The sequence below is a fragment of the Vulpes vulpes genome, chromosome 5 (assembly GCF_048418805.1).
Source record: "Vulpes vulpes isolate BD-2025 chromosome 5, VulVul3, whole genome shotgun sequence".
NCBI lineage: Eukaryota > Metazoa > Chordata > Mammalia > Carnivora > Canidae > Vulpes > Vulpes vulpes.
Genome location: NC_132784.1, coordinates 67,295,705 through 67,317,138, shown reverse-complemented (window position 1 = coordinate 67,317,138; position 21,434 = coordinate 67,295,705). Strand labels below are relative to the sequence as shown.

At 46.7% G+C, this 21,434-nt stretch overlaps 1 protein-coding gene across 4 annotated transcripts in view; it reads left to right on the top strand.

The window, feature by feature from the left end:
• The first annotated feature begins 609 nt into the window (after nt 1-609).
• Nucleotides 610-21,434, top strand: part of TESMIN (testis expressed metallothionein like protein) — a 40,678-nt gene continuing 19,853 nt past the window's right edge. For 2 of the 4 annotated variants that reach the window (XM_072757334.1, XM_072757332.1), the window contains exons 1-6: nt 623-708; nt 1,399-1,967; nt 5,302-5,460; nt 7,570-7,690; nt 9,944-10,020; nt 13,449-13,543. In XM_072757334.1, the coding sequence (XP_072613435.1) occupies nt 1,476-1,967; nt 5,302-5,460; nt 7,570-7,690; nt 9,944-10,020; nt 13,449-13,543 (944 nt within the window). In that variant the 5' untranslated portion in view covers nt 623-708; nt 1,399-1,475. Of the gene's footprint in view, nt 709-1,398; nt 1,968-5,301; nt 5,461-7,569; nt 7,691-9,943; nt 10,021-13,448; nt 13,544-21,434 lie in introns of all 4 variants that reach the window. The other 2 variants (XM_072757335.1, XM_072757333.1) reach the window with 1 other exon arrangement.

Genomic DNA, 21,434 nt, shown 5'->3' with positions numbered 1-21,434 from the left:
TGCTGGGCCTTCCAGTCTGGCTGGCTTGTGACTCACACTGGAGAGCTGTGCATGCTTCATGCATGGGAACTGCTCTGTAAAAATATGTGAATGGTATGGTCTTGCTCATGCTATTCAAGCTAGTCAGATTGTTTTTTGTTTTTTAACGAGGGCTCTTCAGTTTATTTCAGCTGCCTTTAGTTTGGGAAGCCCAAACTGTGTTCTCAGCCCTGCCCTGAACTCAACTGACTTTAACCGTGATGCGATTATTTCAGCCCTAAAATAAGTGAGGCCATCGGCCCTGTGAGGCCCTGGAAACGCCTGGAAAGATAGCCAACTAACGGAACTGTCTCCTTTGGCGGGCAGCACCACTGGGAATGGCACAAGTGCTTAAGGGATCTTCAGCTCTATCTGTAGCATTTCAATATCTCAATAGAGTTATTATTCAATGCAATGAATATGCTACTGAAGAAGTGAGGCTGGTCTGGGCGCCTAGGTTTCCTCAAGTGAACCTAGAGCCCAGGCGCTAGGAACCGCCTTCCTGGCCCTTCCCCCACAGCCCGGCCCCGCCCCCGGCCCTGCGAGCCCCGCCCCCGGGCCCGAGGCCCCGCCCCCAGAGGCCCCGCCCTCAACCGCCAACGGCCGCGGGCACGTGCGGGCCGGCCCCAGCCGGATCACCCCGCCCCGCTCCGCTTCCTCGCTCCGCGCCGCAGCAGCCCCGCGGCCCAGGTGCGTCCCCCGGGGGAGGCCTGAGCCCGCGCCCCTCGGCCGCCGTCGGGTCTGCCCCTGGGCCCCGGGCCCGGCCTAGGGGTCTGCAGGCCGGGAGGGAAGGTGGGTTCCCGGTCCGCCCCTCGGGATGGAGGGACCCCCTGTCCCCGGTCCGCCCCTCGGGATGGAGGGACCCCCCGCCCGGTCCGCCCCTCGGGATGGAGGGACCCCCTGTCCCCGGTCCGCCCCTCGGGATGGAGGGACCCCCTGTCCCCGGTCCGCCCCTCGGGATGGAGGGACCCCCTCTCCCCGGTCCGCCCCTCGGGATGGAGGGACCCCCCGCCCGGTCCGCCCCTCGGGATGGAGGGACCCCCTGTCCCCGGTCCGCCCCTCGGGATGGAGGGACCCCCTCTCCCAGGCCCGCCCCTCGGGATGGAGGGACCCCCTGTCCCCGGTCCGCCCCTCGGGATGGAGGGACCCCCTCTCCCAGGCCCGCCCCTCGGGATGGAGGGACCCCCTCTCCCAGGTCCGTCCCTCAGGATGGAGGGACCCCCTCTCCCAGGCCCGCCCCTCAGGATGGAGGGACACTGCCCCCCTCCCCCAGTGTGACCCTCTGGATGGTGGACTCACCCTCCCTGGCCCTCGGGATGGAGAGACCCCCTGGGGATTTGGGGGCGGGACCACCCGCCTCACCTGGTCGTGTCCTTGCAGGTGCTAGGCTCCAGGCTGAAGGAATCCGGTGGCTAGGGGTGTGGGGCAATGCCCGGCCCGAGGTGCTGGCAGTGGACATGGAGGAGGCCCCTCTGCTTAGCAGGATGTCCAGTCCGGAGGAGGAGATGGTGACAGACCTTTTCAGTGCAGAGAATCCGTTTGTTTCTGAAAACCTGACCCTGAAGCCCCCGGTAGTGGTGAAGCACGAGGAGGACGAGTTCCACGTGTTTAAGGATGCGTATCTGAGCTCTGCTGACCCCAAAGAGCCCCTCCTGCACGTGTTCAACCCCCCGCTTCACGGGGACTGTGAGAGTCAAGTCAAAGTGGAGCTGGTGGTGGAGGACAACGACGAAGAGATGCTGGCGGAATACCCAAGTCTCCCCGAGCTCCCCCCACTGGAGGACGCCGTCCTGCCGGTGGCCCCGCAGCCGCTGCAGCCGCTGCCACCACTGCCGCAGCCCTACAACTTCCTGTCCTCCCTGCTGGCGCCGCATAGGAGTCCTGCTGTGGTGCCGCTGGGCGCCTGGGCCCGGGAAGGAGCTGCCCACCCCGGTGTCCGGGTGATTCCAGTAAGATCCATGTGGCAAGTAGGCCCATGACCTCGGTGCCCCCCCCCCCCCCCCCGCAAGATAGAGAAGTGAGACCCCTGGCTCTGGCCAAGATTCCTCTCTCCAGCCTTTCCAGGCGTCACTAGCATCCCTGGTTGGATGCACTCATTCTAGCTGAGCACCTCCCTTTGTAAGCCTGGTGTTGGCTACACCACCCAGCCATTGTCCCTGCAGGAGATGAGGTCCTGGGCAACTGGTTCAAAGTAGCCTAACACTGCAGAGAGCATGCAGCAGAAGAGGGAAGCAGCTAGAAGTGTGTGGCTCTGGGCCTGTTGCTATCACTGGGTTTAGGAAAGAAGCCTCATTTGTGTTCCCCAGTCACTAGTGTCTGGGGGAAAAAATGCAATGCAATTGTGTTTTTGTGAAATCAAGACATGAGAGCTTCTCTCTGCTAATAACCATATGTAATATAAATCAGAGTCTACGTGAATTCCTGCTAATTCTACCCTAACTAGTGTCTTTAGCTATCATCACTGGTGATTTTCTGCTTTGTTCTTGCTGAAACTAAACAAATCAATTTTTAAAGGAAACGATCCCAAGGATATGTGTATTGGCCCTCTAAGGGGGCCTGGTTTGAAAACCTAGATTACTTAGCCACAAAATCATTGTAGTATTAAGTTAAACCTCCACAGAGCACTTTGGAGTTGGTGTAGGATGACTGTAGCCTGACTTCAGGAATCAGCCAGAGCTGCAGGAGCTGAAATTTCTGCCTTTCTGGTTCTCCTTTCATGCAATCACTACTCTTTAGTGTAAAGGAAAGATGGAGAGGAGAGGCTGGACTTCAACCACCCTCGCAGTTTGACATAGAGGAACCCTAGAGCTCACCCAGTCCTACCAGCCTTCACCCACGATAGAGGTCTTCCTTGAATCTTTTTCAAATGGCTTGAAATGGCCCCTGCTCCACTTTGCTTCCAGGCCAGACTTGGGTTCTTGGCACCTCTTGCCTGTTGGGCTTAGTATGGCTGCCTTCCTGTACAGAGTGGACCCAGTGAGAATTCACCAGAACAGGAATGGAACTAGCTAATGTCAAAATCATAAAGTTCTCTTTTAATGTAATCCAATTTTAACAGAATGTGCAGTTAACAAAATAGAGGAGAGGGTATTTGGATATTTATTTGCTTTTTAAATATTTTATTGCCTATTTCCTAGTTAGGTAGTAAAATGAAAAAGATACAGCTTGAACATGTTTATCATTTAAACAGAATGGGATTATTTTTTAGTAAATACTGAGAATGAATTGCTAATTTCCTTTTTCTAGAAATTCATTCCCACGTTGACCTTTATTTCTATCTCTTCTGTAAAAATGGGACTTTGCTGAGTATAAGTAGTTTGGATCATAGTTGCATGTGGCTGAGTTGATAAATTTACTATGTAAGTACTTGGTAGTTACAGAGAGGTCAATTAGATGTAATAAACTCAGATGGCGTGTGCCTGGTAAGTTCCTCAAAGCAGAAAGCAGAATAAAATTTAAAATTTTCTCTTTTCTATAAAATTTGAATTATCAAAATAAAACCATAACTTGAAATACAGCTAAACCTTCCTCTTTTTAAAGATGTATACCTTCCTGCTAGTCTGCTGTGCTAAGGAACCTACCAGTAATTATTACCTGTGTGGGTTGCCAATCTCACTGTTCCACATCTCCGTATTCACAGCCATAGCTATACCTTAGAAACATTGTTACCTGAGCTGGGATTTTATACGAGGTCTGCAGAATGCAACCCTACAATCACTGTCTTCTTGGAAGGACCCCAGGACCTGGCTCTCCTGTACTCTGCAAACGGGCACTCTGAGGAGGTTCAGGAAGGCAGGGACAATGCAAAGTGTGGGTTGGATACTGTTCCCAATCCTCCTCATGTTCTTAGCAAACTTTAGAAGGAATCCTCACAATTTTGGAACGCTCAAATCTGATGGTAATTTTTTTTTAACCACCGAGTCTTTCGTTTTTATTTTTTATTTTTTTATTTTTTTAATTTTTTTATGATAGTCACAGACAGAGAGAGAGAGAGAGAGGCAGAGACACAGGCAGAGGGAGAAGCAGGCTCCATGCACCGGGAGCCCGATGTGGGATTCGATCCCGGGTCTCCAGGATCGCACCCTGGGCCAAAGGCAGGCGCCAAACCGCTGCGCCACCCAGGGATCCCCGAGTCTTTCGTTTTTAAATTCCATTAATTTTCAGTACTATCACTGGCATTTCACCCTCTGCTGATTTCACTGTGCGTCACTGAGTTGGCTGTTGTTGGAGAAGATGGCTTAGAGACAGAGTTGGCAACTCTCCTTGCCCTCAGCATTTCTTATTAGTTATCATCCTGCCACTCAGTCAGGAAAGCGCTACTATGTAATTGTACGTTTTGCTGTAAATACATTATCAGTATCACTGAAACATCTGCCGGGATTGTAGGCTTCTTGAGAAAAAACCAAAACAATCATTTGGAACATTTAATACAACTTAATGAGCATGTTCTAAGAATGGTGAGAAAGGATCCACATTTGAGGCCACTTGGGGGAAGGTCCCACAAGGCTGCCAGCTCCTTTAGAGTGGAGGGCTGTTGAGTAGCTTGAGAGGCACCAAGGCAACTGGGACATCTTCTTAGTTCCTTACACAGTGTGTTTGAGACAGCATGAGCACCACATCAAAAAATCACACCTTCACACTTTGCAGACAGGTAGCTTTGGTTCTCAGGGTCCTTAGTTCCTGGAGAGTCTGATCAGATGACTTATCACCCCCCTTGTTGTGTTCCTCCCCCCTGCCTCCTCCAGGGTGAATAATAGAAAAGAAGTAAAGGTAAGGATGCTATTTACTTTTTTTTTTTTTTTTTTTTAGATTTTATTTATTTACTCATGAGAGACCCAGAGAGAGAGACAGAGACACAGGCAGAGGGAGAAGCAGGCTCCATGCAGGGTGCCCGACGCGGGACTCGTTCCTGGGTCTCCAGGATCACGCCCTGGACTGAAGGCAGCACTAAATCGCTGAGCCACCGAGGCTTTCCGCTCTTTACTTTAAAAACATAACTTTGGGGATCCCTGGGTGGCTCAAGTGGTTTGGCGCCTGCCTTTGGCCCAGGGCGGTCCTGGAGTCTCGGGATCGAGTCCCACGTCGGGCTCCAGGCATGGAGCCTGCTTCTCCCTCCTCCTGTGTCTCTGCCTCTCTGTGTCTTTCATAAATAAATAAATAAATAAATAAATAAATCTTTAAAAAAAAATAGAAACATAACTTCTACACAGAATTTTCTCTAGTTTGCAACTGTGAAGCCCAGGTCCACAGTGTGGTTTCTAAAATAACAATTGCTTTTTTTAGGTGGAAATAAAGGAAGCAGGTGGTACAATTATAAGTAACAATCCGGAGGAAGCAGCTTTTCAGAACCCTCTTGGCCCTGAATCCTGTTGCAAGTTCCCCTCATCACAAGAAGCAGAAGACACCTCTGGCTGCTCTCATAAGAAAGACTCTAACCCAATGGTAATGATGCCCAAGAAAACGTGTCTCGCTAACATTATCTTAAATATTTGACTCTGATCATTGCTAAGACGATAGGAATTGTTGATTTTGGCCACTGGTTTTCATCCTATTTACTTGAGTCCACATTTTTGGTTGCATCCATCAAAAGCAGAATGTAATTGGGGCCTTCCCAATGCTCTGTTCACTTCTGAAATTCTCATTTCTCAGGTATTAACAAACCAAACAAAGATTAGGACATTGCTGTACTTGCCGAGGAGAGTAACCACAAGTCCCCTTGGCAGTGCAGACTGGGGTGGGCCCGGGGGGGTGGGGGGGGAAGCCTGCAGAGCTGCATGGTTTGGCAGATGGGGCTGCTTCCTGTCCCGTCTGCCCTCAAATTCCTGATTATACCAAGTGACACTCGCGTGAGATAGTCTATTACACATGTGGTTCATGTGATTGTTTGGCATGTATGTGTTTTCATGTAATCCTCCCATCAGTACTATAGCCTAGATATTATTTTAATCTACATTTCATAGATAAGAAAACAGAGATGCTACCTGGCCTGCTTGTAAGTGGTGTATCTGGGGCTCCTGGTCTGAGTATGGTGAGGACTGGGAAGGAGGGGCCCAGAGGATCGGGCCCCATCTGTCCTCTGGCAGAGTCCAGAGAACCAGAGATTGCCTTTTCCTTGGTAGCTCGTTATTCCAAGAAAGGTAGCCTAGGCTGTAAGGCACATACTTTAGGGAATATTTGAAAATGAGCTCATCACAGACTTTGGCTCAACTGTGGCATATGCCAGTACCTGCCGCTCTGTCTGTGGTTCTGCTCAGGTGCATGGGTTCCGAGAGCAGAGCTGTTCCAGGATACCTGGACCAGGTGAGCAGGATGAGAACTTTTCCAGTCATAGCAGAGTACTGAGTAGCGTGCGCTCGTTCTTGGGGCAGGGGGTAGGGTGGGGGACGCCCAGGCAGAGCCCAGGCAGAGCCCAGGAGAGCCTGCTCTTGTGCACTTGTGTGTGTGCATGTGTATGTATGTGTGTGGCTATAGCTTTGTGCACGTGTGTGTGTTCATGTGTAGGTATGTGTGTGGCTATAGCTTTATGTTCTAAATACAAATAAAATGCCAACCAAACACGAATACTGGTCTCTTATCCAATGTCAGGGTGATCTAAAGTTTTGACCCAGTGATCAGCACTTTGTTAACATAGTCTCTACGTGTGTTATTCTGCTAACATCGATCCTTTATGCTTATTTAGGCTTTCCTGTCTGGGAAACCCTAAGGCAACCTGAAGTCAGAGACCACAGCTTCTTTGGGTATCTGTGGCTTTACCATCAGGATTAGAAGCTGTGTGTGGGCAGAAACCATGACTTCTCTTGCCTTCATATTCACACCTCACTGCCTTGGATGAGATGGCACCCAGGAGGGCTTTGCTTGACCTGTGTCTTTGACTGACGGACTCACCTGGCTCACTAAGGATTTATTTATGCTCAGAATCCAACTAGGTGATCTGAGAAAGCCAGTCAGGCCCAGGAAAACTGATATGACTTCTTAGAATCTTCCAGTTCTTGGATTAACCTTTCTAAACTGTACTTGTAGGAAATAAAATAAATGGACATTAAAAAAAAACACATGTAAAATAATAATACATAGCAGGAAAGAGTAACGTAAAATAAAAGATTATTCTAAGTATGTGACCAGTTCTAGGGATGGTGTCAAGGATGAAGTCTTTCTTAGAGTTAACTGGATTTAATGGGACTAGGGTTGGGCAGATCCACGTACTCTTCATTCATGCAGATGGTGGAATATAAGATGGCGAAGGAAGGGTGCATAGTCACCCCATCCTTACCCTAAATCTCCTTGGGCAGCAACCTGTAGAGGAAGGTGTGAGCAGGAACTTGTATTCACACACTGAACACATCTCACAAAGCACTTCCTGGGGGATTTTTGCCCTGTGAGACATGGAGTAAGAGTAGAGTAAGAAATGGAAAACAGTTCTTCATCTTGCTATTTTTTTCCATTAAAACTTAAATTCTGGATTAAAGTTATTTTCTCAGATTTAAGTTTATTTAGGTTCATATTACTGGATATCTTTTAAAAATGAAACCTGATCATTATTTTTCATTTTAGGTGATATGTCAGTTGAAAGGGGGTACACAAATGCTGTGTATAGACAATTCTGGGACAAGAGAACTAAAAGCACTTCATTTGGTTCCTCAGTATCAAGACCAAAATAATTATCTACAGTCAGGTACAGAGTACATTGATTTAAAAAAATATGTCATATTTGATATGTAAGTTGGTAAGTGAGTATGTTTGGCTTTGTCTGTAGAGTAAAAGTAAATAGGCAGTTAGGTTATTAAAAAGGCAATTTGGCAAACCTCAGAGCCCTTATGAGTAAACTAAGAATAGAAACAAAAATCTTTATAGACTAATTTATGTACATTGTGTTCTTGAATAGTTACCCTGTGCTTCCTTCCCGTAGCTGCAGAGAGCCTTGTGATCCTAACAAATGATTGCTTTTACCAACAAGTGGATATGCCTAGAAGGGACTGGGGTTGAAATATCAGCCTTTCCCGGATTGGGTGGGTGGGGGGGTTAATGGTTCAGGTGTGGTGTTTTTTTGTTTGTTCTTTTGTTAAGATTTTATTTATTTACTCATGAGAGACACAGAGAGAGGCAGAGACATAGGCAAAGGGAGAAGCAGGCTCCATGTAGGAAGCCTGATGTGGGACTGGATCCCGGAATCATGACCTGAGCCAAAGGCAGCTGCTCAACCACTGAGCCACCCAGGCGCCCCTCAGGTGTGGTTTAAACTATATACATTCAAATGGAAACATTTTCATATAATCAGTGAGAACGATGATTATGCTTTAATCACCATGACTTTGAAATAAGTATATCAAATGCTGATTTTCTCTGCCATTCACTCAGAAACATCCTTAAACAAGCATAATAATACATGACCTATAAGTACATAATTATCCTCAAATTACTTATAAATGATAAATGAAAGAATAAATAGCATAAGTTTAGGATTGTGTTTGCAAAAGTTAGACCCTAATTCTTGAAAACTAAGCATCTCTATATGGATTATATACATAATCATGTAATTCTACATCTTGAGTTAATCAGAATATTTTAATTCTCAGATATTTTGCTGACCTTGCCAATGATTTGTTTATTTTTGTTTTACCTTTTGTTGAAGTATAATTAACCTACCACATTATATTAGTTTTATGTGTACAACAGTGGATTGACGTTTGTATACATTGGGAACTGAACCAGCGCAGTAAGTCTTACCATCTGTTGCCACACAAAGTTGATACAGTATTATTGACTATGTTCCCCATGCTGTACTTGCCTATAATTTAGATCAATATTAAATACAGATGTCATTTCATTGGAACTTTGGAGTTCAGGGCTATAGGAAATATTGTAACTCCTACCCCATCCTGATAGTCTCTTTATTCAGGACCATAACATGCCTTCAAGGCATTTACTTTCCTGTGATGCAGAATCGGGATTGGAGCTTTGTCTTCCAGGAGACCTTGGTCCAGTCCCACCATGGATTTTCTGGCTCCAGTCCCTGTAGGTCAGAGTGGTATCAGATCCTCTGCACAGGCAGAGAAGGCTTCTTTCCTAATTCCCTTCCTTCTGGAACATGACAAAATCCTCATGCCTTTAGGTCCACAGAAGGAGAGAGTTTATACAATGTTCTCTAAATCTCCTTCCTTGTCATAGAATCATACCCCCCCCCCACTAGGTACATATGAAATACCAGCATAAAATAAATGCATCCTGTTACTGAAGTCTCAAGGTAACATCACTCAAAGGATGCATAAGCCTGGAGCAGGAAGTGTGTTCAGCTGGTAGGGGATTTGAAACACTAAGACACATTTCTTCCTCAGCTTGGACTCATTGAACACGGAAGTTTGCAAGGCCCTGCATATATCAGGAATGTTTTTCACTGCACCCTTAGACCAAATATCAATCAGTTCCAGCAGTTAAATAGTTTTGGGTCCAAATAGCCCAATAAATATTTACCTCCTAGTATGTTAGTAACCATTTGAAAAAAAGAATGCACATAAATTAAAAGTAGTTCACATGGTGTCCAACAGATGTCGCTGTGCTTTCCTTGACAGTGTGACCATGACCCTGTGGTGAGTTCTCTGATGCGCCTGCAGGCACCCAGACACAGTCATACAGTTTGGGAACCTGGACACCTGGCAACAGTTTCATTTTTAGTATAGTAGGCTATCCCTAGAAGCTTAAGTTTAAGCAGTTTTATGGCCAAGAAAAAAGGGTGGTAATAACTAAAAAAAAAAAAAAAATACATGACTCAAAAGGTTTTACAGAATAAAAAAAACAAATAGGATCAGGATATGTTTAAATTATTTTGCACATGATAAATCCCTGATACATGATCATGTTTGTACTTCCATGTGCAAGCAGAAAAGGAACAATATATGTTATCAATTAATTTTAATTGTCTTCCTTACAGATGTCCCTAAACCAATGACTACTTTAGTAGGAAGATTTTTGCCAGTACCAGCAAAATTAAATCTCATTACACAACAAGTGAGTCATTGTTTTAATAAAAAAAAAAAAGTACAATTGGGCATTATTTTCTCTTAAAATTTCAATTGTTGAAGTTGGAATTACTCAGGAAACATAATTTATCCTGTTTTAAAATCAGTGGTAAAACCTTTACCAAGTATTCAGTAGCTTCCCCATGGTGTCAGACGCTGGGTGTTGGGAGGGAATGGAATAATTGCAGACAAGTTCTGGGCCTGCCGTGTGGGGCTGCCTTGCCCTTCCCCACAGCCTCCAGACCACCTTTCTGCCTCCCTGCTGAACTTGGCCTCTACGGCCCTGCTGTCTATCCACCAGCATAAATCTCCCATTTGGTGTAGAGCCTTCTTCAATGGTCACAGCACCTGTTTGAGGCTCTGCCCAGCACTTCTGCGTGTTTTGGTTTGTTCGGTTGCCTGCATCCACAGGAGTAGAGATCTCATGAGTCTGGTTTGTCTCTGTAAACTGAGAACTGGAACCAAACCTGGCACTTAGAGGACATTCACGTGGAGTGACTTTCGCTCAATAGGGCAGGCACTGGTCGGAGCACTTGGACTACATCAGTGAGCTAATAATGCTAAATGATCCCCCTGAACAAAAGCAAAAGCAAACACGTGACTCTACCCCCTGCAGCTTGCGTTTTAGTGTGGGAGACAGACAATAGGCAAATCTAGTCCATAAACTATATTATATGCTAGGAGAGCAGGGAATGGGCATAGGGTACAGAGGCTCTGTGAGAGGAAGGCAGAATACAGGTTTAAACGGACCAGTCACAGTTGGCTGCATTGAGAAGGTGACAGTTGAGCAAAATCCTGAAAGAGAGGAGAGGGTGAGCCGTGTGATTGTCACATGGAAGAGCACCCCAGGCAAGCAAAAGAGCACAACACAGGGTCAGCCTGCTGTGAAAACAGCAGATAATGATGAGGGGGTCTGGGGGAGGGGATGGAGTGAGCAAGAGGAAGGGAACAGAAGGTGAGGAAGGATGGATGTAAATGGCATTTAAAGCCTTGAGATAAGAAGGTTGTGGGGCAGGTATAAACAGATGTTAGTCAAGTGAGTAAATAAATATTTCTCATATGATAAGGTTAGCCAGGAGGGCAAAGAGTATTGATCAGTGCAGGAGATCCTAAGCTGTGATCCCCTGATGATCCCCTGAGCACCTGACTCAGAGTCTTGCAGATGCTGCACACAAGCCTCCTGCCTTCTGGCTGCCTCCACTCCACCATCTTCCTTTCTTCACTGGGTCAGCCCCAACCAGAGAGACCCACTTGGACTTGCTCTTACACACCGCAAGGTCCCTTTGGACCACAACTCCTGTCTGTCCACCACCTCCCCATCTTTTCTTGGCTGTTATTCCTGGCCTCATGTCGGGTGCTTCTGACTTCTTACCCTTGAAGCAACCACTTTAGGAATGCATTTGCTGCTTTCTTGCCAAACTTCCAGTTCTGTATATATATTTTTAAGTATTTTATTTTTAAGTAATTTCTGCACCCCACATGGGGCTTGAACTCACAACCGAGAGATCAAGAGTCACACATTCTACCGGCTGAGCTGACTAGACGCCCCCAAAGTCTGTATTTTTTAAGCATGTAACGACTCACACTGTGGTGCATGGACCAGGAGCCTGGGCATCATCTGGAAACTTATTAGAATGCAGGACCTCAGGCCCTGTCCTAGACTCGCTGACCCAGAATCTGCATTTTTGCGACATCCCAGGTGATGTGAGTGAGGAACCCTGCCTTGGAGTTCACATCTTTACTCCTAAGTGGCCAACCTTTGCTGAAGAAGGTCATGGGTTCCAGCATAAAGTTGCTCGAGATTTACTACCTATGCCATACTTAAGACAACTCTTTTTCTCTGCTTTATTTTGGGGCTAAATAAGCAAAGGGGAAAGGAGAAATTGTACCTGGTTTATCCAAAGGATTGCCTCGATCCTGAGAACTGTGAAATCCCTTCTCTAAAACACTGCTCAGCTTTTGACTGTCACTGGGGACATAGGCCTGATAGGTGTCTGGTGATGGGAAAGAGGAGGTTTCAGTAATTTGTGAATGCTTCCCTCCTGTAAATTAAGTGAGGAGGGCAGAGCTCCACACGGAAGGGAGGGACCCCTGGGGCGAGGCTCCCCGGAGAGACAGGGCTTTGTGCTGAAGGGCATGGACCCAGGGTGGCTTCTCAGTGTTTTCCAGCCCTACAGGCAGTGATAACACACAATTTAACAAGAGGCAGAAGAGAAAAAAGTGAGTAGGATGAATAAAATATTTGTTTTTCCAGAACTGTACTTTTTAAGTTTTAAGTAATCTCTACACCTAACATGGGGCTCGAACTCAAAACCCCAAAATCAAGAGTCACATGGTCTTCCGACTGGACTGGCTAGGTGCACCCCCCCCCCCCGCCCCCCTGCAAGACTGTACTTTTTATATAAAGCTTACTTTTAAATTTCAAGTGTTCAGGGGAGGAATTTCAAGTGTTCATCCAGGTGAACAGGATAGGGTATTGAAGTGTGACATATACAAATCATGTTGAAACCTAAATTTATGTAATACCTTACATTTCTTCAGGCTTAAAAGAATTAGGTCATTCCTGACTTTGCTACCCTTTCCTTTTCCTGGGAATATCCTCTGTGAGCCACGCTATGAGTAATAGAAAGAAAAATAAATGAGAGCCAGGAAAACAAAGGACACAGAGGGGGCAGAGGTTGTGACATTGCTTTTGGACTTGTTGAAACTGACTACAAAGTTGTTGTTTTTTCTATTAGATGAGACACTAATGATTGATAAGCCTTCAGATTTTTAAAAAATATTTTATTTATTTGAGACGGAGAGCAAGCACGAGTGGGATGAGGGGCAGAGAGAGAAGCAGACTCCCCACTGAGCCGGGAGCCCAATGTGGGGCTTGATCCCAGGACCCTGGGATCATGACTTGAGCTGAAGGCAGACACTCAACCAGCTGAGTCACCCAGGCACCTCAAGAGCTCTTATGCTATACCAAGAATGTACTCATAATTAAAGAACAGTTTCAGTTTACAGAAGTTTGTGATGGAATTTAATTCATAATTTATAGTCATAAAAATGAAAAAAACTATCCTATAGTGTCCGTGGCCAGCCGCTTGACTGTGTGTGTGGCTGCCGGGCCCTGCATCCCTACCCTGCGGCCCCCAGTCCACACAGGCAGGGCTCTCTCCTCCCCGGCACGGTGGCCGGGAGGGTCTGGGACACCATGGGCTAGGCTCCCCCACTGCTGCAGAGAAGCCCGGGCCAGAGCCCACTCCAGTGTGAGGGGAATTGTCATGGTGGTGGGGCCTGACGTTGTAAAGTGATTGTGTTGTAAACCTCCAGAAGAACATCAGTTATTTTTGTCTATACCTAGGGGTTGGCTGGATGGAACTTTTAAAACATGTACTAATTAGAAATATGCTTGTCTTTGACCTTACACAGCTTGAAAATGGAGCCTTACCGTCGTCCATAGTCAACGGGTCTATTTTCCCTTCGGGATCCACTCTTCCAGGACCACCCAAAATAACTTTGGCTGGGTAAGGATTAAAAGCAATCAATTGTCACTTACTTTAATATAAGAGTTTATTCTAAGTTCTAAATCAACCTGTAAGCCTTGAAGACCTCTAAACAATATATTTTACATTAAGCAGCACCACTCACAATGTCGCCCTGTGTGTCTGGTTTGTCGCTGGAAGGGCTTCCACTTTGTCCACTGTCCCGTGTCGGTGATTCAGGGGTCTGCTGCCATTTAGAGCTCTGTCTTGGTCTCATATGAGTTTAAACTGAGATGGTTTATTTCTGTTTCGCAGTCATCGACATCAGTAATGCTGCGGCATGCACTTAACACCGACGATGGCCTAGAGCGTCTTTATGGGCCATCTTTGCCCGCTGCTGAGTCCCTGATGGGTCAGGCCACACTGAGTGGCAGGTGCCGAGGACACGGTCCACATGGATGTGGGCTGCCCTTAGCTGGGGCCTTGTGTTGCCATTTTAAGGTCACATCTATAATTGTAACTAATTAAACTAACCAAGCTGGTTGGAATATTCATCTGCTAACAGTGGACGGGACAGCCCCTCCCACTCATGGAGCCTTTGAGTTGGTTACAGAGGTCAGTCTGTTCCTGCCTCTGTGGGTTTGGGGTACACAATCCAATGTTGTCAGACATCCCAATCAGGTCACGCAGTTTATGATGTGTTCACCATGGGCTCAGGTGCTCTCCAGGCCACTGCTGGGCTCATGGCGTTGGTGAGTGGGAGGAGGGATGACTAGGGGCAGTGTGAAAGGCCAAACCAACCCCTTGGCAGAGTTCTAGATCTGTCAGTGCCTTCCCCTCTGCATTGCTGCTGGAGTGTGTTGGGGGCTCTCGTGGTTCACTGCTGCTGTGGTTTGAACAGCCTGTCTTTCTGGTGGTTGTCACATGGTACCTGGGCAGGTGATGGCTTTCAGTTCGTTGGATGGGATCAGGCTGTGTGAAGCATTCTCCTTGCTCCACTGTCTTGATGAGAGATCAGGGAGGGTGTGTGGTCGCTGTTATGGTACTCGGTCCTGTCATCATGGCTCTTCACATTTCTGAGCAAAACAGAAGCCGCATAGTGACTTGTAGTTCCTGCTGGCAGCCTCCCACCTTTGGGTACCCTGCATGACTATGATGTTACCATCCCTACTATACTCCCTTTATCTTTCTCGGAATCTAGGAGCATATGGCCAACAGTGTGGCATTACTCTGTGCTTTAGCGGGTCTGGAGCATTCAAGGGAATTTGGCACTTCTAATGCTTCATTTCAAGTGTGTGCTCTTGGAGTCCCAGTGCAATCCGAGGTCTCTCTGTGTCATGGCTGCCAAAATGCCCTTGTGGCGGATAGCAAGTATCTGTGACCTCACCGGTGTTGTCAAGTTCTATCTCCTTCCAAAGTAGTTTGGCTTCTTCCATCTATATTAAACTATTGTTTTTGAATTTTATGTCATTGACAATCATGACAAATTGACAAGTAATTTGACAGCTGATTATATATTATCTTCTGTCCTCCAATTTTTCAATCCTATATGTCTCATGTCCCAAATTATTTGCTGGATTACTCCTGGACTGGTACTATAAATTTTTATACATGTATTTTTTGGTATTCCCCTGAAGCACTTATCACAGTCCTGACCACTTGATGATCCCTCAGGAAATGCCTATTGTTATCTTACTGATAGAGGTTGTTCACTGAACTATATATACTCTGTCCTCCCACAGTTGTGGCAGGTCACCCCTGGAATGTCTCCATGCACCCCATCCCATTTTTTTAAAGATTTTAGTTATTCATGAGGGACACACAGAGAGGCAGAGACACAGGCAGAGGGAGAAGCAGACTCCCTACAGGGAAACTGATGTGGGACTCAATCCCAGGACCCCAAGATTACATCCTGAACCGAAGACAGGTGCTCAACCACTGAGCCACCCATTTTTTAAAGGAAAGAATTTTTATTGCTCTGGACAGCAGTGCCAGGCCACTGTGGGCCCCATTTTTGGGGCAGGGCTTAGGGCTGAGGGCAAGGTCAGTGAAGTAGGTGTGCAAGCCCACTCCTCTGCATAGCCTGTGTCTGAATCAGGGTGCATGGGCCAGGGGGCAGTGTAGCCAGATCTGCCACCCCGAGGCACCCTTGGGGACAGAAAGCCATCATTCTGCTATGTACAAAGGGGAAAAGTAAACCTGAGGAATAATAAATTAATATAGCATTCAGTGATGTAGTTTCTGGGACATTATCTTTAAAATGGGAGCATCTCCGAAAGTAAGAGCAGCTCCTCTGTGAGCTGGGTACCAAGTAGGGGAGGAGATGGGGTGTTGCTAACAGAAGCCTCAATGGTGAGGCTGGGGTGGAGGCCACTAAGTCCGGCATGCCCATGCAGGAGGAACCTGTGCCAGGGCACAGGGAATGAGGGGCTGAGCTAGGATTTAGGATGGACCCTAGTTGGGATTCCAGGTAGTTGAGTAGGTGAGTGCACAGAGTACAGGCAAAGGGGCTTGCCTGGCACACTGTCCTCCGGGCATTTGTATTAGCTACAACCACGGCTCAGAGTATTTCCGTGCTCCACGTGGATACTGTGGCAAACGTGAAGCGTGTGCCACATACCATTGTGGTTTCTGTAGGAAGCCCTAGAGCAAGCTGTGTCCCTGGCCTGAGATAAGACTACTCACATCATCTCAAAGAGTGCTTTGCTGCATGAGATGGCCACACGTGATGCAGCAGAGCCCTGTCGCCGGGACCCTCCTTTCCACCTCAGTGTATTAAACTTCTCACATAACTAATATTCGAAGTTCCTCAGTGAGCAGTATTGTAAAGCAGCACTTGGAGCTTTTCCCGATTTTTAATCCACAGCAGCCCCTCATAGTTAGCATCCAGGACTAATGTGTCTCTCCTCCTCTGATCTTCCTCATGATGGCTCCTGGGCTGATCCCCAAGAGCACTTGGGAGAGAGGTCTTCCTCGAAACCTGCTTTGATGTTGGGGTAGTTCTAGAGTGTAGACAGCTCTAACACTGCTGGAACAACATAGAGTGATGATTCACCTCTTCTTGAGATTATACTATTTGTCCGAGTTCAGATTTTGGAAAATACAAAACAGTTGAAATAAAGGAGCTATTTGGTGTGAGGGTCCCCACACAATAGGGGTTGAAACAGATCAAGGGAAGAAAGTCCAGAAGGCTTCTTGGGGAGGGGACAGCAATAGGGTGCTGTTCTGAATCCCGCCCTCCAGCCCCCTGGGGGATCTGTGGGCACACAGGTGGGATTGGCCAGGCTAGATCCATCATATTGTAGATATGCACACCACTTCCATTTCATGATCAGGCTCCAGTAAATAATACCCATAACTCCCTGGTGTTGAAGTTTTCAGTATTTGTTCAAAAACACCAGATGCTTAGCTAATTCTCCTTTTAAATAGTAATGATCTGAATATTCTCTTTTTTAATCTTTATAGAGTAACTCTTAGTTCATGGGACACAAAGTCTAAAAAGCCATGTAACTGTACCAAATCCCAGTGTCTGAAATTGTAAGTAATCACAAATCCTTCATTATTAAATAGAAATAAGGTTGTTTAGAAGTCAGTAAGTGGCACAGAGTCCAGACAAGCCTCGGTGGCGAGCAGTGCACAGTCTACAGCCGAGGTCTAACAGCCATGTGCTAGCACTCACCGCCAGCCAGAGCCGCCAGACGCCGTGCCTCCTGCACAAGCCTGGGTCAGGTCTCTTGGGATTATCTTGGCCCATTAATTTAGCAAAGGACCCAGCCTTGCACCTCCCGTAGTGTGACTTTCTTGGGTTTTGGTTTACATCTCTGCCCCTTGGACAGGTGCTGACCATGACATCCTTGTGGAACCCTAACTATGACATTTCCACATCCTGGTTTTTACAAGTTTGGTGGATGGGTTCACTTCATGTTGAATTTTCTCAGAAAAATCCTGCCCCACGGATGCCAGCTCACAGGAGGCTCAGGCAGGGGCAGTAGGGCAGGTCGTGCAGCAGAGTCGTGGGCTATGGGCACACAGTGTGGCTGACATGGGAGGTGGATCCAACATCTGCTCCTGCCCTGCCACGTGTGGACGGTATTCATGCTGCCTGCCCTGCTCTCGGCTTTGCCCGGTTTCTGCCCTGAAGGCTTGCCTGGCTTTGAGGTGACATGTTGGAGGGGGAATTCATCCTCATCCTGATGTCTAACCTGTCTCCACGTGGTTTTTCCATTGCAGAGCTCCTGCTGAAGTCACTGGGAGCTCCGCTGATGGGATAGTGACTTGGGGGGTATACAAGTGGGTACAAAGCCAGAAGTCCGAGAAACTTGGTTCACTGAAAAGACAAATCCATTTCTTTCGAAAGCAGTGCTGAAATCTAGGGTTGACCATGTGAAAACATTTGAGCTATCCCTGGTTTAGTCTGTGAATGCCAGCCACGCACCTCTCTGAACGCTGGACACGCCATGAGACCACTAACATGCAGCTCTGGGTGAGGAGGAAGGAGAGCGGAGGGAAAAGCCTGGACCGCGTGACACTGTCGAGCCAGAGTGGCTGGCCCAGATGGAGACGTCCGCTGCAGTGGAAGACAAAGTGGTAGCGTGTAGCGTGGACAGAGCCAGGATCAGGGCAGGCCTGGGGACCAAGCTGCCCAGCTGCAGTCTTGTCTGGGGACTGGGGAGACCCAATGACCTGGGAAGCCTAGAGCAAGATGTAGAGATTATCAGGTGGGGCTCTAAGAAGGGTTTAACTTACTGATGACCCCACAATGGAAGCTCAAGGAAATGGCTTCCTGCCCAGAAGCAGTTTTCCAGATTAATAGGTGACTGATGCATTAAAGAAAGAATCTGCCATCCCAGGTGGGCTGGGTCAACATTGGAACAAAGGAAAAGGAGGTTCAGAGTGTGTCCTGTGCTGTCAGACAGAGGAGGCACTGTCTCCGAGGGACGTGGGCACCGCCTTCTCAAGGGAAATGATGTGTGCTGTGTGCAAGAGGCTTACGGCACTCACGTCCTGCTTCAGGACCCTGCACCTCCGACCCCACGCTCAGCACGTCACACCGCCTGGCCGTGATCTCACTGCCCTGGGAGCTCCACGCTGAGAAGCTGGGGGCCTCAAGCATGATGAGCCCTGGAAGGGGATGTTATTTGCACCTGAAATGAACACGTGGCATTCTGATCAGTGCATCACAGTTTGTTGGCATCAATCACTGAGAAACCAATGATCCCTGGAAGGGTTGTTTTCAGAAAGGCTGAGGAGTGGGTAAACTCACCCACCTGTGCAGAGCCAACCACCAGGTCTCTTGGTGGCCGACCGTGCTTGGCGGCAACATGACTGTTTCTGTGCGTGTGCTGCAGGTGCTGGGGAGCTTCGGCCGGGACTCCTTGTTGGGAGTGGATGCTCTGTGGCCTGCCCCACCATCCCATAATGAGATAGCTTTCAGTTTCCTTTACTCTTTTTCTCCCCACAAGTCATGTTCTTACAGTGACAGAAGATCATTCTCTTGGGGTATGCTGGTCTTGCTTCACTGGGAGTATTGTAGGAGAAAGGTCCAGAGGGATTGCTATGAATTGGCCATCAATGAAGCGAGAAACACATTATTGTATTTTTGGAAAATCACAGTGATACACGCACATGGGTAAAAATCAGTCACGAGGGATCCCTGGGTGGCGCAGTGGTTTAGCGCCTGCCTTTGGCCCAGGGCGTGATCCTGGAGACCCGGGATCGAATCCCATGTCGGGCTCCCGGCCGGTGCATGGAGCCTGCTTCTCCCTCTGCCTATGTCTCTGCCTCTCTCTCTCTCTCTCTCTCTCTCTCTGTGACTATCATAAATAAATAAAAATTAAAAAAAAAATTCCTGTTAAAAAAAAAATCAGTCACGATAGCCAGATGACAATGGAAAGTAATAGTACCTTGTTCCACCTCTTCCCATTCTCTGGACTCCTCCCTAGAAGCGACTGTTTTATTGGCTTCTGTTTTCAGGCTTTCTGGGGGGTTTATCTACCGCTTGTCCCTGTGAGGGTTTCACTCTGCACCCATGTCCCCCTCTCCCTCTTCCAGAGAAGCTAGAGCCACCCCTGCTAGATCCTCTCCTGGTTTCCTCGAAACTTTTACATAATGGACTTCGACCTTTCTGTGATGTCAGCGGAAGTTGGGAATTATTTTTAAATGATAAAATTAGTCTGTACAATTAAAATGGCATTGATGTAAACTTAATAAAAAGGTAGATAAATGTTTTGTGATTATCTTATTGAAAATTCACTGATTATTTAAGAGTTTGTAAGCAGTGCACTTCTACCTTTCCACTGCTACCTATGTCTTTTTTTTTTGCTACCTATGTCTTAATATTTTCATTCATTTTAAACATTGATCTGCTTCATATGTAGTTTATAAAAGCATTGATTGTGAAAGCCACTTCTGTAACAGGATTTTTTTATGTAGGCTGTGACATAAGTGGTATTCCAGACCTCTGGGCAGTAACTTCACAGAGTGGAGAGGAGTGCTCTCTGTGGGAAAGAGGTCTCCTGAGTTAGTTCACTCTGAAAGGAGGAACCCGCTTTACGGGTATGGATGCTTTGCCACACAGTTTTAATTAGTCCTGAAATACATTAGTCAGCAAATTGAAACAAAGTTTTTTAAGTATCCTTCATTTTGATTCAATTTTTGCTGAGATGCTGGGTGGGATTTGTTAGGAGCAGTTATATCATCCACATTGTTTTCACCCTAATCAAATCCAAATCAAGATTTTAATCATAGATTGGGCAGTCTCTAATACTGGTTTTTCAAATGGCCTTTTGTCTCTGATTATAATTTTATAATTATTATATAATTATATTACATAATAATTATAATTAATTAATCAGAATCCTGTGGCTAAAAGATCCAATCTGGGTAATCCTTTTGTATAATCTCTTCTTTCTTACTTATACTTTAGACTCCTTTTCTGTTACAAAATGTCAAATATTCTAATTCACATTCAGTAGCTCAAAATTCTAATCTTTGCTTGTCTGATTCTAGTGTTCTCTTGATTTTTCACTTGTTACCACATGTATTTTGCAAATATTTACAAATTGTAAATTATAATCACTGGGGCTTTATATACAGGAATTCTGAGATTGGCCTGAGGGTGCATTCCTGCAGGGAAAGTTTGTGTTTGCTTCTTCTTTGGCCTTGGTGGCACTTCCAATTTGGACAACTTAAAATTTTTCCTAAGATCTTATTTTAGGACACACAGTATGAATTCAAACCCAGATGAGCCCCCTCCTCCCAAGCCAGTGCCCAGATGGATGCATTTTCTTGCCTTTTCTTCTGCAGGGCATATTTTCCTAGCGCACTCATCACTCCCTGGGTGTAGACCCTCCACTCTTCAGCCTGATGCCAGCTCATGGAGCTGATCTCCTGCTGGGGTATGCCCTAGGCTTTGGGTCGATACATGTAGAACACTTAGAGCAATGGCTGGCATATTCTACATGTTCTTAAACACATTTGCCTTTGGTTTCGGGATCACAATACCCTCAGATGGCTGCAGGCTTCAGCTTTAGCTTCCTTCTCTAAATTTTTGTTTTTCTTTGATTTTTTTGGCCTCTGAGGGGGCTCCTTAAATTTTTAGGAAATGCTGAAATATGCATCTAAAAAGGTTTTAGGGATCCCTGGGTGGCGCAGCGGTTTGGCGCCTGCCTTTGGCCCAGGGCGCGATCCTGGAGACCCGGGATCGAATCCCACGTCGGGCTCCCAGTGCATGGAGCCTGCTTCTCCCTCTGCCTGTGTCTCTGCCTCTCTCTCTCTCTCTCTGACTATCATAAATAATAAATAAAAATAAAAATAAATAAATAAAAAGGTTTTAAATATTTAATGCCAATGTGTGTTTTTTTTTAAGATTTTATTTATTCATGAGAGACAGAGAGAGAGAGAGGCAGAGACACAGGCAGAGGGAGAAGCAGGC